This window comes from Monoraphidium neglectum, assembly GCF_000611645.1.
Source record: "Monoraphidium neglectum strain SAG 48.87 unplaced genomic scaffold scaffold00956, whole genome shotgun sequence".
Classification (NCBI taxonomy): domain Eukaryota; kingdom Viridiplantae; phylum Chlorophyta; class Chlorophyceae; order Sphaeropleales; family Selenastraceae; genus Monoraphidium; species Monoraphidium neglectum.
The window spans coordinates 959-18,622 of NW_014012672.1; the positions used below are offsets into that span (position 1 = coordinate 959).

Sequence of the window (17,664 nt, forward strand, 5' to 3'; positions counted from 1 at the left end):
GCCGCTGCCGCTGCCGCTGCCGCCGCCGCTGCGGGCGCCGGCCGGGGGCTCGGCGAAGTGCGGGCCGCCGTACGGCGGCGGCGGCTCGGCCGCGGCGGCGCCGGGGTCGAGCGCGCCCAAAGGCGCGCCGGCGTCATCCAAGGGGAGGGACCGCCGGCGGTGCAGCTCCAAGGAGCCGCGTGGGGACGCCGCATGGTCGATACGCTCGATCTGGTCGGCGCTGAACATCGCGCTGCGCGTGGCCGTGAGGCAGCGGCACCGGTTTGAAAAGACACACTTTTCGATGTGCCCAAGTGTGCGCGGCGGCCAGGTGTGCCGAGCGTGGCGCGGCGCACGGGCGGCTGGGCCAAGGCTGGCGTTTGCCTAACCACCTGATCCACCCACGCAGGCTGCTCAGGCAAATTCACATCGCCGGGACCCTTGGAGAGCCGAGCAGAATCTTTGGGTCCTCTGGGCTCCGGGAGCTGCTCCAGCAGGAAAGAACCAAGATAGCGAGCAAACTGTGCTGGCGAGCAATCATGTAAGTCAAGCACGCGCGTACGTGTACCATGCGAGACAGGAGCGGAATAAGGTGGATCTGATGCCGGGGTCTCGGTGTAATGGAGAGGTGAATCAATTCAATTAAGTAAGCCTCGCACCGCGATCGGATATGACTGGGTTCGTCGTGGTTACCGTAGACCTTGCTGGTGTGGAGGTGCCGACCAGCGGGTGAGCAAGCAACAGGCGGACCCAGCAGCAGTCAGTGGCTGTGTCGTTTGTGCTTTCACCCTCCTTAAGCTGGATCGTGCGTTCAGTGCGATTTGCAGATCAGTGGCGAGGGCTTGGCCCCGTCGTGCCAGGACTCGTTGTCCCAGTGTTGAAGCACCTGAAGTTCTATTGCCAGCGTCAATTAGGCGCCCGACAAAGCAGTGTGAGGGCGACGAGTGCGCAGGCCGCAGCAGCTGCTGCAGCAGGCAGCGAGCCTTTGTAGCGGGAGCACGGGCAGCTTGGCCTGCATACCTGGAAACGGGGTCAACAGGCTCGCCGCAATGGCTGGCGTCTTGAGGACCGCGGCCGTCGCAGTGCGCGCCAGCCTCGAGGGCGGCGCCCTCGCCGGGCGCCGCGCCGCCGCGCAGGCGCAGCAGGCGCGCGGCAACCATGACCTCAGCGTGCACCACAACAAGCACATCGAGAAGTGGCTGTCGCGCCGCGAGGACATTGAGCAGGAATTCACTTGGGACGGGCGCACCACGCGCTCGGTGCTGATCGGGGCGTTCCTGCTGCCCATCGCCACGTATAACATGCTCGTCTACATGGCGCACCAGGTGCAGCAGCCAGAGCGGCGCGCGCGCGCGTAACGGGAGGGGCACCAGGGGAGAGCGCACCAGAGAGGGACAGATGGGGCGTGAGAAAGTATACACGAGTCTCTGCAGATGTGTTGTATGCTGTTAGTACGCGCTTTTGTGCGGGGGTGGGTACTGTAGGCTTGGAGTAGGGACGGAGGGTGCACAGCATTGCGCGATGCGGTTGGGTTCTAACAATGGCAGCAGCGGCCGCCCGCTCCTAGTGGTCTCTGCGCGGCTGTCTCACTGGTAGTCTGAGCGGCCCACAGCAGCTGCTTGCACGCTCCTCCCTTGGAAGCAAGCCGCATTCCTGCGTTGTGTGGCGCGCCTTGCTTTGCCAGCACAAGGCGTGCGAGCTGTGCCGCACGCCCTTTGGCAGCTTGAACATGTGCCGCCCCTCATCTCCCCTCCAAACGTGCGCTCTAAATATGCGCACGCACCACCCCGCCCCCCTCAATGGTGCGCGCAGGATGACGATTTTGCAGAGCGGCCGCGGCGCGACTTCCTCTGGGGCCACGCCGAGCGCGGCCCTGGCAAGTCGTGAGGCGGCCTGCCATGCCCGTTCTTACGGCGGCGTGCCCCCAGGCTTACATGCATCTAGCTTTGGAAGAAGTTGTAAGCAGTGTTGTTCCTCCCAACGTGATCCTTGTTTACAACATGTCGTTGCTGGGCAGGGTTTTGTCGGGGGTGGTTCAATTGCTTCAAACCGAGTTGCTGTCTTTCGTTTGGGTCTTTTTAATCCATCGTGGCTGCAGGGGTGTGCTCACCAGACGGCTCGGCAAGGGACCCTCTGGCAGGCAGCCAAGGCAGCGGTTGGCTGTGCGTGTTATTCCTGCAGCTTCTGTTGAATGCCGTGTTTACACGATGCGCCATGGCAAACACCTTGCAGAATCATCGAAACAATGCGTTGAAACAGATGGACAATACACAGATGTGCGCCGCTGCGAGCACTGGACCCCCGGAAGCCGCACAAGAGTTGCTTTCTCGAAACGACGGCCCCATAAGGACACATGGAATGGCGCACGCGTGCATATGCACGGCACCGGATGGTCTCGACATGACACCGCCACAAGCAGGAGGCCTGGGGGACCCACTGGGAATGCATGCGTGTCATCCCATTCTGGTGATGAGCAGTGGCACGTGTGCATCGGCATGCGCGCGACCTTGAGTGGTCGCCCTTGCGGGCACATGCCCAAGCTTGGGGGAATCCACCAACAGCAAAAGCAGTGGAAAGGGGTTGAGGAAATTGAATTGCACATTTTGCGAGGGAACGACCTGGATGGGGGCACAGATTGTGCAGGCATGTGCGTCGTTGGGGTCATGGCCCTGGGTGGTGGGGAAATGCCGCCGTATGGGGAGGGGAGGGGGCAAACACCCCGCAAAAAAACTTGTGGGCACGTCAAGTCACAGGGCGGTGCAAACCCTGGGGGCGCGTACCACAGGAAGGGATGCGATGAAATGGTTCCTGGCCGCAAATGGGGCGGCCTCGCGGGCAGAAAGCAGAGTTCATGCTTTGGCGTTGCGGGGACGTCAAGCCCGGGCCGAGCACGCCGGCCACCATTATGCTGCGCCGGCAGAGGGGACGAGCCAAGCGGGGCTCTGGGATGCCGCAGCAAGTGGCGCCGCTGGTACAGCCTCACTGCCATGCCGTTCCCACCGCTACCGCCCACCCTTGGCAACGTCGTAAAGGGGGTTGGTTGACTGCTCTTTGCATCTACCTGCGATATGCCTCACTCGCTCGCGCCTCTGTTGCTAATTCAACTGGCTGGGTGCCAGTCTCTTGGCGGGGCGCTCGTCGTCTTCGCCCCACCCGTTGCGCCCCGTGCCGCCACCGCTGCCGCAGCTGCTGTTGCCGCTGAGCCCGCGGCGGCCCTGACCCCTCTTGACCGCTATCTCTGAATCGTCCGTGAAAGCGTTTTCGGGTATCACGATACTCAAAAGGGGCCCTCGCCGCCGTTTGCGGTCATGTTTGACAGTCTGCGTGGAACCGCGCGGGGGCCGAGGCAGAGGTGAGGTCCCTGCACCGACGCTGGTACATAACCAAGATTCACATCACAAAAGCTCACCTGCAGAGGCATCTTGGGTCCCTCGCCCAGGAACAGCACCAGTTTCGCAAACTCCTCGACGGGGAGGGCAGTCAGGCCCATCCTTGCACAAGCCACCCGATCACTTTGATGGTGAAATCAAACAATGGCTGCCGTAGAGAAGCACGTTGACGATTTTGAATGAACGCCGGTTTGACCACGCGCGGCTTGTGGGAAAGTGGGGGTCGAATGGGAATGTGCGTTGAAAGAAACGAATTATTAGACCTAAAAACTCTGAATTTAGCGCCGGTGCGAGCGTGGTACGCCTTTGACCACGAACTGTTTGTGCAGGCAGGTTGAGCTGTTGTTGTTGTGTGCCGTGGGTGTGGCGCAGTGTTGCGTGCGTCTGTGATGGGTGTACACAATAGCAGATTGATGCTTCAGATAAGACCAATACCGCACTGTTGCATTGTGGCAGGCCTGTCTTGATGCAACCACCCTGCAGAAACGGCTGCCCAGTCCAGGAAAGGATTTGTTTGTCCCAGCGGCTAGGGGCGTGCCAATGCTCCTGCCTGGGCCTGTGCAGTGGTCATGATTTTCCAAGCTACCAGCACATCTTTTCTGTGTTGACAAGACTCAATCATTGTCCTCTGCTGTGTGTTGTTTGCATGCACTTTGCGAATTGGTTGTGTTACTGCACGCAAAGCACAAAAATGCAGGCGAAACCGCAGTCCACGAGGGACGCATGCGTGCACGCCCCAGTGCGGCTCGTCACTCAAGTGAAAGGCACCTCATAAGGGCAAGCAGGGCTGCCAGCATCAAACACCAGAAATCTGCTGCAGCGCACGAAGAAGACCCCACAGCTGCTGTAAGGTGCCGCGTCAGGCGGCGATCGCTCGACCTCTGCGTAGTGCTCACTGCTCCAGTATGCCCTTCACATACACCATGCCCTTCTCAACCAGGCCCAGCTCCTGGGAAGGTAGGGCCAACAGAAGGGTCTTGTTATCAAGTGTTAGGCTGCCTAGAGTAAGCCGAGGTGAAGCGCACGCCCAAGCTTCCAATGGTCATGCAAGCCAATCGTCTCCATGCAAGCACATGCCCGTGCGCACACCTGCGCAAGGAGATGGTAACGCAGGCAAACACGCACCATGGACGCAACATGCTGGCCAGCGCAAGACTCCAGAAGAATTTGGGTCACGATGATGTCACAGGCCCTCATAGTCGCACACGCACACACACACACACACACACACACACACACACACACACGCACGCACGCACGCGCGCGCACACGTGCACAGACTCTCTCTCGCATGCACAACCGCACACACACACAGTCTCAGTCCCTCTCTCTTTGTGTGTGTAACGCACAGATACACACACACATGCATCACAAGCCACACCTTAGAGAGGCGCGCAATCTCCTCCTGATCGCCCTCCACAATGATGTCTGTGGTCAAGTCGTCATCGCTCGTCACCATCTTGACGCGCACCTGCAAACGCACATCGCAAGTCCCCAGGGGTGCTCTCATTCCACCTGTCCAGCAACGAAGCGCCATTGCAAGCATGCCGCCAGCGCATGCAGCCGGCCGGCACATGGCAGCCCGCTAGGGACGGCGTCGCCGCAGTAATCGCCACAGGACGCACCTCCTCTGCGCGCTCCCCCCTCTGGAAGTAGTACACCGCAGAAAGCGGGCTGACCAACGTCAGCGCATACCACCAGTTGCCAATGTCCGGGAACAGGATCGAGAGCACCAGCGCCACGCTGGCCATGCCTATAGGATGACGGGCGCCAAGGCAGGAGGCGCGCGTGATAAGGCTCGCTCACAGCGAGCGAGCCTACGGGGCTGAGGCGCTCGTGCGCGGGGAGGGTGTGCAGCGATGGCAGGCGGCGTCACAACTCCGTACAGCAGGACTGCCAACAGGGATTCCCACGTTTCTTTACTCAAAGTCAGGGGTGCGCCACTGCACATGCTTTCCGCACCGCAGAAGGTGTAGAAAGTAACCGCTGCCGCCTGGCCCCTGTCCGCCGCGTAAATGCCCTCGAAGGTAATCACATCCCCGGTTTCCTTGACCTGGAGGGGCACAGTGGGTCGTAGCAGTGAAGCCGGGCTGCAGTCAAACTGTGCGCATGGATGTAGCGTGCTCGTCCTCCCTCGCGACAAATAAGCAGCTGGGTTTGCTGTGCGCCCCCTTGTGTGCTCGCATGCGTGCATGCATGCCCGCATGTGCGCAAACGAGCGCACATGCAACCTGCCGCGAACACAGACATGTGTGAGAAGTACCGACGGATGGCTGCGCACAAGACAGGTGTGACCATGACTGCTCATGCACACCTTGTAATTGTATGATTTGAAGTACTGGAATATCTGACGCGCCCGCTCGTCCATGGGCATGGCGCCCGCTGCCGAAGGGCCCGCCACCTCAAACGTCTTGCGCTTGCGGTTGGCCTTGGGAGCGCGCTTGACCTGAGACCAGATGCCTTTGGGGAGGGGATGGGGAGGAAAGCGGCCGGGAGCGTTTTTCCGCCGTCACGGCGCCAGAGTGGTGGATAAAAGCTTGCGCCGGAAGTGGCGCAAAGGATGGACTAAAGCCCGCTTGTCCCACCGGCTCTGATTTCAAACTAAGTCATGTGTCATATGCATCCTGGGCATTGCGGGCTCGCAAAAAAGCACCGGCTGGACCCAGCCGCGAGCCGCAGCTTGATGCTGTGCTGCACCACCAACAGGCCACAGCGCCACAGACCCGCCGTATTGCTCAAGACCACGCAGTCCGCCCTGCTCACCAGGCACTGACATCAGGAACAGCGCCAGCGTAACGTACAGGCTGTTAGCCGTAACACCCTCAAAAGGGCTAGCTCCCGCATCGAGCGCCGCCGCCGGCCCTGCACCAGTCAGCACCAGCAGAGCGACGCTGGCCGCAAGTGCAGGCGCTGCCGACGAGGGCGCATGGCTGCCACTGGTCGATGCCACATCGACCTCAGCGCTGTCAGGCTTTTGAAACGCGGCCCTGGCCACTGTAAAGCGAGGTGCGGCGCAGGACGTGGACCGGCCCACACGAGCCCCACTGGCCGTGAAAGGGCGGAGCGATCGATGCGTCAAGCACGTCTGCATAACTGCGTTGCTCAACCACTGCCGTCAGATAGCCAATGGGTCGATGCCAAGCAAGCCACAACTTGGATGATCTAACAGCGCGCGTGAGCAATTTTCGCGACTATTCAGAGTGCTAGACAATGACGCTTGATTCGGAGCCTTGAGACCCTTGTGGAGAGTATCGTAGTGAGCCACTTTGCAGTGCCGGTCTTGGTGGTGTGTGGGCAGCGGGAGTGCCCTGAGACAACGAATGGTTGGAGGCGCCGAGCTGCGCAGCCAGGTTCAAAAGCAGCTTGTGCATACCGGTTTCATACATGACATAATTGTAAAATTGCTTGCTGTCTATGTGGCTCGCGAGCGTCCCCAGACGGGGCGTTGCAGTGGGAACCTTGATACCGTAGCCACCAGGCTGCACACCAATTCGCCCTCTCCATGACACCTTGGCGTGGACCGCTTGCAGCACCCAGTCATCTGAAATGAACTTGAACCGTTCAAGAAAGGTGTCTTGCGAGCATGCATGCTTTGAGCAACCACATGCATTCACCGGCTGCAGGTCGAACGGCGGGCGCGCCCACCACTCGGTGCAGGTGTGCTGCTTGTTGGCACACTCACACTCTGGATAACGGTTGGTCGTTTTTGACTCTGCCTGCGTCACAGAGTGGGCAGTGGTTCACCAGGTCAATAGAAACCATCAAGTCAACTCGATGACTATGAGTCAGCCTGCAGGTCAGGTGCAGTATGCAGCAAGCATGGAGTAACTGCTGGCTTCACGTAGTTGTACAACAGTGTCAGTCCAAGGGCTGCCTTGTTTACTGCACCGATCCACTAGGATGGTGCCTGCGTCACTGCAGGCTTCAGAGCGCAGCAGGCGGCAGGGGTGAGCTGTGAGCCAAGAGAGGTTGACCTGGGATTGAGTACATCCTTCATGCCAATTATTGGAGGAATTTCAGGCTCATAGACCTCTTCGTTGCCTGCACTTGGCCACGGATCCGTTCGGCTTCCGGCACATCGCGAAGGCCTGCCCCAAAGGCGGACCCGCGCGTGAGTGCCTTCCTCTTACCAAGGCTTGGCTTTGCGCTTGTTGAGCAGCAGCCTCCCTTGGCAGCTGCAACCATGGCTTCAAGCGCAATCAGCAAGAAGAGGAAGGCGAGTCTCGCTGGCCTTTGGCTTTCAGTAGCGAGTGGGGTTATGAACTTGGTGGTGGACACAGGCCGCAGGGCAGGCAGGCAGAGGCCGCCGGACAGTGATCGCACCTCTCAATGCAGCGGCTGCTGTGCAGAGACAGGATTTCGGCCAGCAGACTGTCTGGATAAATGAGAACTTTATGGACCTCGCCAGCCAGCACGGAAGTCTGATGCGCGTATCTGCAGCAGGGTGGCGGTCGCTGCGGCACACTCACCGTGCTGTTGCAGCGCCCTGCTCAACTGTGCGTGCTGTGCATCACCCACATGTGCGTGCATACCCGCAGTTTGTTGCCGATGGCGTGTTTTACGCCGAGCTGAACGAGCTCCTGGTGCGGGAGCTGGCCGAGGATGGCTACAGCGGCGTCGAGGTCCGCCAGACGCCCATGCGCACGGAGATCATCATCCGTGCCACACGCACCCAGAGCGTGCTGGGTGAGCAGCAGGAGTGGAGGGTGGTGCGGCCCGCGTGACAAACCTGTGAGAAGGGGGCTACTGCAACTGAGGGCACACTGCAAGCTTGACACGGCGCGCGGAGCGCCCTCCGAGGAATATTTGAACAGTACTTCCCCGAGCTTTCAGCAGCCCAAATGGGCTGGGGACTCCTGCGCAAGCAGCGGCTGGCCGGCACAATGCACATCTGTTTGGCTGCAATCGCACTGTCCACCAGATGCTGGCACGCCTGGCGCTTACACGCATACCTGCGCAGGCGAGAAGGGCCGCCGCATCCGCGAGCTGACCTCCGTGGTGCAGAAGCGCTTCAACTTCCCCCCGGAGACGGTTGAGCTCTATGCCGAGAAGGTGGCCAACCGCGGCCTGTGCGCCGTGGCGCAGGCCGAATCGCTGCGCTACAAGCTGCTCGGTGGCCTGGCTGTGCGCAGGTGCGGTCGCGTGCTAGGGGTGGCGTGGTTTTGCTGAGTAGGGCAGCACCGCACGGTGCTTGAGCAGCTGTACCATCGCCGCCGTACTTTCCTTTCTGCGAGCAGACGTCAGACAGCGAGTGGAGGTTGAGCAGCACAGATTGTCATGACAGCAATGTGGCGTGGGTACATGGGCACCGGGCTGGGCGCTCATGCAGCTGTCGGCAAAGGTGGCAGTGTTGGTTATTCGTGAGCAGAATGGTCAAAGCCGCCGTGCCGAGTGTCAGTGGCTGCCAAATGGCAGTTGCAGGCAATCAGCAGCGACCGCCACAGTGGCCGACGGCTTCGCGCTGGCCTGCACTCATGCATCTCCACCGCGGCATGTTGCATGTGCTGATCGCATGCTCTCACGGCTTTGCCCCGCAGGGCCTGCTACGGCGTGCTGCGCTTTGTGATGGAGAGCGGCGCCAAGGGCTGCGAGGTCATTGTCAGCGGCAAGCTGCGCGCCGCGCGCGCCAAGAGCATGAAGTTCAAGGACGGCTACATGGTGTCCTCCGGCGACCCCGTCCGCGTGTACCTGGACAGCAGCGTGCGCCACGTGCTGCTGCGCCAGGGCGTGCTGGGCATCAAGGTGGGCTTTGCGGGGTGGCAAAGGCTCTGCAAGCGCTGGTCGCATTCTGTGGCATCGCGGGCCCTTCATGGCGTGGTCCGCAGCGGGGCAGCTGCTGGCACGCGTGCTGACGATGAATTTGCGCATGTTTTGGCTGGCAGATGGGCTGTGCCGATGCTGATTGAGTCAGTGATTGTGGAGCATCCAGGGTGGCTACAGCAGCTGTTGGTTCAATGGCGGCGTCCGGCCCGTGGACCCACTCTGCTGCGCTGTGCATGATACTGCGTTCGCCCCTGCCCGCCCGTGTGTTTTGGGTCTCCCCTCTGATCAGCCACATGCCTCTTGACCGCCTCTGCATTGGCTTCTTCTGAACCAACCCCACCAGGTGCGCATCATGAAGGACTGGGACCCGACTGGCCGCCAGGGCCCCAAGATGCCCATGCCCGATGTGGTCAAGGTGCACGAGCCCAAGGAGGAGGAGGTATTCGCTGACAAGGCCAAGGACCTTGACCTCTGAGCTGTCAAGATGCGGCTTGGCCCTGCGGTCGCAGCCGGCGCCTGCGGCTCGGTGCCGTCTGGGCTGCAGCGAGGCCAGCACGCCATCCTGGTGGCTCGGCAGTTGTAACTCCCACACTCGCTCGGCAAGGCTTCCTGAATGCTGGTGGCACTTGATTGTGGCCTGCAAAGCAGTCAGCAGCTTACAAACAGCATTGCAGGGGAGGAGCAGCAAGTATGGGCACACAATTGTCGTCCAACGAAGCAATGCTGTCACGCCGATGTCCCCGACGTCTGCCTAATCGCTGTGTGTGGCATGGACCAGGGCGTGATCGCGGGTTATGCAGCCTATTTGCAAAGCAAGAAATCAATCGCTCGGCATCCAAGACGCTGTGTTATCGTGGCATTGAGGTCACCGGGCAGGGGCCGGGTGTTTTGTTCCGTGTTTTCTCCGGCCAAAGGCCCACGTTGGCATTGCTCCCAATTCAAATTAACTGTGGTGTACTTGATGCCAATACTCCCGGTGCCATCGGCGCGCCCGTCCGCGCGAGACGCACCATCACGGGCCCCCTCCCCCTTCGCCACCTCTGCGCCCCATAGATCAGTTCGAAGAGACTCACATTCAGCCAGGCTTGCGTAGTGCAGCGTCAGGGCTTGTGGCGGGCTCGCTCTAGCGGTGTTGGCAGCAATGCAGCAGGAGGCTGGCTTTGCTGGGGAAGGCGGCCAAATGGCTGGGCCGGGGATGCAGCAGCAGGAGTTGTCAGAGCGGGTGTTCCCGTGCGTCAAGCTCCGCGGTCTACCCTTCGACGTCAATGAGGACGAGATCAGAGTGTTCATGGTGCGCGCCCATCCGCGGGCCGATGCGGAATCATTGTCTGTTTATTGGAGGCTCACGATGGCGACCGATCATGGGGCCAATTGGCTCCCCTCGGCACACGCGCGACGACGACGCGCGTGTACGATCACTTACGGACCCCGTTGCTGATCCCTGCACCTCTGATCTAGCAGGAGGGCATCGATCCCGTGGATATCCTGCTCGTCAAACGCGATGGACGCTTCTCAGGCGAGGCGTACTGCGTGCTGAGCAGCCCGGCCATGATCCAGGCGGCCCTCGACAAGAATAAGTCGTACATGGGAAGGCGTTACGTGGAGGTGTTCAAGGCCAAGAAGTTGGTACGTGGGTCAAGGAGGTGTCGACGGCTGTCCGTTGCGGTCTGCGGACAGCGCAGCTGTGCAGTAAGCTTGCACGCTTGACGTCACCTGCAGTGCAGCGATTGGCTGTGATGCCACACATTGACAGCAACTACCCTTTGCCCCAAAGTTCACATGCCTTCACGCGGAAGTGGAAACCAAACCCCCGGGCGGGGGCGCGAATGGGCAGCAGGGACGGCGGCAGGTGTCACCAACAACGCTCCCCTCCTGACAAGCCGCCTGCAATGCACCGCCCTGGCCCCTCTTGATTTCAGGACTACTATAAGGCGGTCATGGGGGAGATGCTGGATGGGACGGGCATGGGCCGGCCGGGGCGGCCCGGCGCGCAGCAGCAGATGATGATGCAGCACGGCTACCCCATGCAGCACGGCTATGCCATGCAGGTGCGGACCAGCACCGTCAGGCGACGGTTCCTGCGCAGACTGGGCGGCCGCCGCAAATGCACATGTGGCGTGATGGGTTCACAGGGGCGCGACAGGAGTGGCGTTGCTAGGGCGCATGCATGCTGGCAGCCGCTGCTTGTGGCGTTGTTGCAATACCGTCGGTCGCACCCCTTGCCGCCGGGCTATCGCGTTGGTGAAGTCTCCAGCAGCCAAGGCGCAAGACGTTGATCAACACCGCAAATATTTGCCGTCAATGTTGACTCTGGCAGCGTGGGGGGCACGGCCTGCAGCGGCACCTTGGCAGCCAGCGGCGCTGCCCCTGTCATGACACAGGCACCCTGACTGCCGAGTACCTCCGTCACGCCCCACCCGCCTGCTGCGTTCACAGCAGGGCTACGGCGGCTACGGCCACCAGGGCGGCTACGCCAACGGCGGGGTCTACGGCGGCGGTGGCGGCGGCGGCATGCGCGAGGAGGGCCCCAGCAATGTGCTGCGGCTGCGGGGGCTGCCATTCAGCGCTGGCAAGGATGACATCATCCGCTGGTTCGAGGACGTCCAGGTCACCCCGCCCTCACAGGAGGGGTGAGCGGGAAGCCATGGGTGGGGCGCCGCCACTCAGCACAAGGGGCCACCTGGGCGCGCCGCTGCCACGGCGGAGGGCCGCAGCAGGCAGCGTTGGTGTGAGGGGGTTGGGAAGCACGGCTTCCCCAGGCGGCGGCAGCAACAGTCTGGCTGTGTTTTCTGGCCAATGTCTTGTCCCACCTAGATACCTGGCAGCCCCCCTGTCCTGACGCGCCGACTGCCGCCCCTCAACGCTGGCGCAGCGTTCACATCATCACCGACTACGGCCGGCCGACCGGCGTGGCGCTGGTCGAGTTTGCGTCGCCGCAGGAGGCGCAGGCGGCCATGGTGAAGGACAAACAGATGATGGGCACGCGCTACATCGAGGTGTTCTTGTCCAGCCGGGACGAGCTGCAGAGGTACCTGCCAAGAAGCTACTGAGCGCCCCTGGACGCCAGGTCCCACGCGCTCCGCGCGCCCCGACGCGCGGCGGCGCGCTGGGCCCCTGTGCCTCAGTGCTCTTACCAGGGGCCCCTCGCCACGGGCTGCACCCCGGCTGCCCGCTGCGCCGTGCACGCCCCGCTCGTGTGGCGTCACCCGCTGCGTCACATCCGCCCGTCCCCCGCCCCACCAGACGCCTGAGTCGCTCCAGACTGGTGCAATTTGCCATGGTTCATGCATGGTGCCGCGCGTGGGCACGAGTCACTACGCTTGCATCCTGAGGGGTGGGCCGAGCGGCAGGGGCTGTCCGCGTGTCTTCACGCACGTTTGGACGTCGCGCGGGGCGCCGGCAGTCAAACTGTTGACAATACGCGCCGCCGCGGCTTTGCGCGACGGCGCGTGCAGCCGCAGCGACGTATCAGCAGAGCCATGAGCGGCCATGCATGCATCCGATCCCCGCTGGCGGGCGCCTGGCGCTGCGCCCTTCCTCCGCCCGGCCGTGCCTGTGCAGGCCTGGGGGCGCCGCACGCGGCGCGCGCGCGGCTGCAATCATCGCCGCGCCGATCGTTCAGGCGCCTCTGGGCATTGACCGCAGATGCTGCACCTGATTTCGCCTTTGCTCGTTTTGGGGCAGAGTGGGAGCGATCGATCACCCCCCCCCTATCTGCACATATCATCTACCGGTGGGTGTGCTGGAGCATTGTCATATGTAATCGTTGTGTGCTCCATTGATGGCTATGCGCAGCAGGCAGAGGTGGTGCAGCCAGGGGTGGGGCGGGCTTCGCGCTCCTGGGCTGCTGACCGTGTGGCGGTGCATCATGTGGGTGCATCGCATCCGTGGAAATGCTGCCACCTTGGTGTTGGCTACGCACAGCAAACTGCAAGCGACAATGCGCACCTCTACACCTCAAACATCTTCATTGCGGACGGGTAGCTGCGTCTCTGTATACACCGTATGCCTCTTAGTTCCGACGCACGGAGTGATCTAGAGCAGAAACAAGCCGTGATCGACTAAAATGTATCACTTAATTTGAAGTCAATCCTCCTGATGAGGTCCTCCCAACGCCCAGGCAGCCTGCGGGCGAGCGGGCGGCAGGGTTTGACGACCTCGTCAACGCAACGAGAGCAGTGAGAGCAGGGAATGCCAACAGCGAGTGTGTTTGTTGCGGGACACCATTGCTGCAGAGACGGCAGCGCAGCCTGTTACCGTCGCGCCGCAAGGTGCGCAAGCCCACACGCCAAGCGCAATGCTGTTGCTGCATTGTTGAATCCCTGTGCGCACAGGAACGGCGTTGAGGTGCCTGCCCAGCTGGTGTGGAGCAAATGGCAGCCCGGAGGAGAATATGTGAAGACTATCACAGTCAAGAACGTGTCGAAACGGGTGCGTGGCTTGGCGTGCAGCGCAGTGGACGCGGCGGCGTGCGGGTAGCACCCTGGACAAGCATGCGCATGCGCTCACTTTGCTTAGCTGCACGCATGCGCCGCGCCTCCATCATTAAGCAACCATTCCTGAGAAATTAGAAGTTGGTGCTCCCCAGATGCGGCGCAGCTCTCAAACCCCTAAAACCCTTTTCCTTTGCCTGCCCCTGGTTCCGCTGTAGGTGGTCACGGTTTCACACAAGCTCAACCAGAGCAAGGCGTTTTGCCTCGACTTCCCTGAACAGAGGCGGCTCAGCCCCGGCATGAGCGTGGCGCTGCGGGTGCAACGGGAGCAAACGGGCCGGCGCGCGTTTACATGTGGTGCAGTTGTTGCAGCTGACTTGTGCCATGCGATAGTGACGGTCTGCGATAGTGATGGTCTGGATGACATATTCTCCGCAGCATCAATCCCATCGTCAGCAGCAGCAGCAGCAGCAGCGCCGGCGGCGGCAGCGGCAGCAGCAGCAGGGGCAGCAGCAACAGCGCCAGCAGCAGCTGCAGCAGCGGCGGCGGCAGCAGCAGCTGTAGCAGCAGCAGCAGCAGCAGCAGCAGCAGCAGCAGCAGCAGCAGCAGCAGCAGCAGCAGCAGCAGCGGCGGCAGCAGCAGCGGCAGCAGCATGAGCAGAACACTTACAGAACATACAACGTCTCTCACAGCGTGATGCTCATCAGTCCCGCGTGCGTGCCCGCAGCTCCATCATGCCAACCCGCACCCACCCGACCCCGCAGGTCGTCTTCCGCCCGCTGCGGGCGCAGGCTTATTCTGACACAGCCGTCGTCACCTGCGACGGTGTCGCCATCCCCGTGCCGCTGGCAGCGCCGCTGGCCGCCAGCCGCCTGCAGGCGCCGAGGGCGGTCGATTTCGGGCTGGTGCCCGCGCGGGAGCTGTTGGTGCGGCAGCTGCCCATATCAAACGTAGGCGAGGCGCCGCTCGCGTTCTCATGGCGAGTCGAGGCCCCCTTTTCGCTGACGCCCGCGGCCGGGCGGCTGGCGCCGGGGGAGGGCGCGTTGTGCCAGGTGGCGTTTGCGCCGGAGGATGCGGCGGCGTTTGCGGGCACGGCGGCGTGCGAGCTGGACAACGGAGAGGTGGTGGAGGTCAACGTGAGCTGGCCGGCTGAACGGGTGACAGGGGGTGCTGAAGCTTGGATGCAGGCGATTTGGGGCAGGAGGGACCCTTGCTGAACAAGTTGACGCGGCACCTTAGTTGCCATGTGAATAGTCTGCAGGAAGTGAAGCGGCGCGCCGTGACAGGTTCAGCCAAACCAATCAATTTTCACGCCCCGGCTAACTTTTGCACCGTGAACTCGCAGCTCTCTGGCGCCGCCAAGTTCCCGTACCTGTCCCTGGAGTGCGCGTCCCTCGACCTCGGACGCGTCGCCGTGGGCAGGACGTCGTCGGCGCAGCTGCGCGTCGCGAACCTGTCGCCCGTGCAGGCGCGCTTCTCGGTCGAGCCCTGGGACGCAGCCGCCATGGCGGGGCTGGTCGCGGCGGCGGGGCTCGCGAACGGCGGCAGCGACGGCAGGGAGGCGGATGATGAGGCGGGCGTGTTTGACGTCGACCCGAAAGAGTGAGTCGCGGCCGCAAGCACGCGTGCTGTGGGGCTCGTGGCGCGGAGCGGCGGGGCCAATCGCCACAGGCTTTGGATGGCAGGAGCCAGCGGCAAGGGTTCCAATACACAGTCAAAGCCTCCAGTGCGTCCACTGATGTCGTTTCCACATGTACACACGCAGGGGCACTCTGGGCCCGGGCGAATACGGCGTCCTGACAGTCACCTATGCACCCCAGGCCAGCGGCGCCGCCTCCTTCCGCCGCTTTGCCGTGGTCACCCCTGGCGGCAACCGCGCGCCGCTGCGCGTCAGAGGCGAGGCGGAGGGGCCGAGGGTCACGCTGAGCGCGCGTGTGCTGGATTTTGGCAGCGTGAGGGCCGGGCAGGAGGCGTCCAAGGTTGTCTACATCGAGAACGCGTCCGAGGTTGCTGCCGCCTACGAGTTCCGGGACGACGGTGGGGGCGTGTTCGAGCTGAGCCAGCCGCGGGGCGTCGTCGGGCCGCGGTCCGCAGGGCACACGCGCGTGACGTTTGCGCCGGGGCTGGCGGCCAACTACTGGCGGCGGCTGGTTTGCGTTTTTCAGGTGGGCGTTACTCCTTTTCTTAAGTGGTGTCATGGTTGTAGCGTAGTTTGCCCAGCGATCCCTGATCCCTCCATGTGGCGAAGGTCAGCGGCCGTCCGCCGCCGTCGCGCACGGCGGCCCCTCAGCAGCTCGTCCTTGGCGCGGTGGCGTCGAGCAACATATGTTGACCGCGTGGGGTGCGCCTGCCCTGCAAGCTGCCACCCCCCACCCTGCCCGCAAACACCCTGACTCATCCCCAGGACGCCGCCCCAATATCACTGGACGTCTTGGGGACCGCTTTTGACGACAAGAGCCGCCCTCCGCCGCTGACCTATGCCCACGTGTGCGCCTACCTGGCCCGCACCGACGCCGGCGGCGCGCCGCTCCCTGGAGAGGGGCCGAACGGCGGCGCCGACGCGGCGACGGCAGCAGCAGCAGCAGCAGCAGCGGTAGCGGCAGCGGGCAGGTCCGCGTCGCCGATGGGCTGCGCCAAGAGCACCAGCGCGTCTCGCTCCCGCTCGCCGGCGGCGGCGGCGGCGGCGGCGGCGGCCCCGGGGCCCGCGGAGGAGGAGGGAGCGGCAGAGCAGCAGCGGCCGGCGGCGCAGGTGGTGGGCCCGGACGGGTGGCGGCTGCTCTTTGACGGTCAGGACCCCGCGCGGGCGCTGGAGCTCAGCGATGACGTCATCGACTTCGGGGCCTGCTCGCGGCTGTCGGCGGCAGAGCCGCGCGCCGTCAGCGTCACCAACCGCACGGGCGCAAAGCTCTCGGTGTTTGCCTGCGTGCCCGGCTGGCGCGACCCGTCCTCGCCGGGCGGTGCGCCGCCGCCGCCGCGCGGGCCGTCGCCGCCACGGGCGCGTCGGGTGGCGGGCGGCGCAGGCGCGGCAGCCGCGGGACTCGGGGGGACAGCGGCTGTCCAGCAGCAGCAGCAGCAGCAGCAGCAGCAGCAGCAGCAGCAGCAGCAGCAGCAGCAGCAGCAGCAGCAGCAGCAGGTGTTCCAGGTGTTTCCGGACATTTTGGAGCTGCAGCCAGGGGCCAGCGGCACCTTGAGGGTGGCTTTCAGGCCGCCCAAGGACGGGCAACACTATTGCTGCACTGTGCAGGTGTGGAGTGGAGGGGGTGGGGCTTGCCGGGCGGCGCCAGTTCACCTGAGCGGGCGTGGTGCGGAGAAGCGAGCCGAGGGGTTTTGGTTGGGGCACTTTTGGTTCAGCTGTCAGGGCCGCGCCCCTTTCTGATGGCAGAGGTCCCCATGCACAGCAAATTTGCCGCGCACCCGGCAGTCAACCAGAACGCAAGACGCGCGCCGCGCCCAGCCTCGGCCCGAGGCTCCTGGCAACGCACCCCCGCGCCCCGCCGGCCCCTGCAGGTGGTGGGGGTGGTCAAGGGGCAGCGCAACTTCCGGCTGGTGCCGGGCGACAGGGTGGTGCCCCCCTGGACGCGCAGCCTGCAGGTGCGGTGCCCCGGACGGCGCAGGCGCGAGGCGCGCCGCCGTAGGAGCGGAACAGAAGAAAGCGCGGGCCGGCTGTGGCGCCCGGCAGCTGCTCAGCAGGCGCAGCTTGGGCCGCGCCGCCCGCTAGGCCCTGCGGGCGGCGACCGGCCTGCTGTGGCCGCCTCTACCCCCGTCTCCCGCCTCACACTCCGCCCGGCAACATGCCGGCGGACGCGTCGCACCCGCAAGCTTAGGCACTCCCCTCCTCGGCACACATTCCTCGACCCTCTCCTAGAAATCCACCTCCACGCACCAAAAATGTCAACAAACTGCTGCACCCCAGGTGTGCGGCCACACCTTCACGGGGGCCCTGAGCCCCGAGTTCAGTCCCAAGGTCCGCCTGGCTGCCCAGAGGGTGGCCTTCCCACCCCTGCGGCCCGGGGAGGTCGGGCATCAGACCGTGGCGATCCTGAACTATGGGGACACCCCGGTGGGTGACACGGGGGGTTGGGGGGCAGGTGGGGTTGCGG

General features: G+C 63.4%; 4 protein-coding genes across 4 annotated transcripts; 3 read left to right on the plus strand and 1 right to left on the minus strand.

Annotated features, from left to right (window-relative positions):
* Positions 1-1,028: 1,028 nt before the first annotated feature.
* Positions 1,029-1,337, plus strand: MNEG_6074 (hypothetical protein; the record flags this gene model as incomplete). Its single annotated transcript, XM_014045449.1, has 1 exon — positions 1,029-1,337. The coding sequence occupies one exon, from the start codon at positions 1,029-1,031 to the stop codon at positions 1,335-1,337; it is 309 nt and encodes a 102-aa protein (XP_013900903.1).
* Positions 1,338-4,260: 2,923 nt separating this feature from the next.
* On the minus strand, positions 4,261-6,144 carry MNEG_6075 (hypothetical protein; the record flags this gene model as incomplete). The annotated part of the gene is made up of 6 exons (XM_014045450.1): positions 4,261-4,317; positions 4,750-4,839; positions 4,994-5,121; positions 5,331-5,421; positions 5,683-5,828; positions 6,132-6,144. 6 exons carry the CDS (start codon positions 6,142-6,144, stop codon positions 4,261-4,263), a joined length of 525 nt encoding a protein of 174 aa, XP_013900904.1.
* Positions 6,145-7,187: 1,043 nt separating this feature from the next.
* MNEG_6076 (40S ribosomal protein S3-1) lies at positions 7,188-9,606 on the plus strand (the record flags this gene model as incomplete). Its single annotated transcript, XM_014045451.1, has 6 exons — positions 7,188-7,192; positions 7,455-7,479; positions 7,907-8,054; positions 8,329-8,500; positions 8,906-9,110; positions 9,475-9,606. 6 exons carry the CDS (start codon positions 7,188-7,190, stop codon positions 9,604-9,606), a joined length of 687 nt encoding a protein of 228 aa, XP_013900905.1.
* A 705-nt stretch (positions 9,607-10,311) lies between these two features.
* MNEG_6077 (Heterogeneous nuclear ribonucleoprotein H3) lies at positions 10,312-17,282 on the plus strand (the record flags this gene model as incomplete). The annotated part of the gene is made up of 12 exons (XM_014045452.1): positions 10,312-10,422; positions 10,593-10,757; positions 11,051-11,179; positions 11,568-11,761; positions 12,004-12,159; positions 13,466-13,562; positions 14,329-14,700; positions 14,910-15,166; positions 15,330-15,729; positions 15,969-16,808; positions 17,072-17,155; positions 17,244-17,282. The coding sequence occupies 12 exons, from the start codon at positions 10,312-10,314 to the stop codon at positions 17,280-17,282; spliced, it is 2,844 nt and encodes a 947-aa protein (XP_013900906.1).
* Between the last annotated feature and the right edge of the window lie 382 nt (positions 17,283-17,664).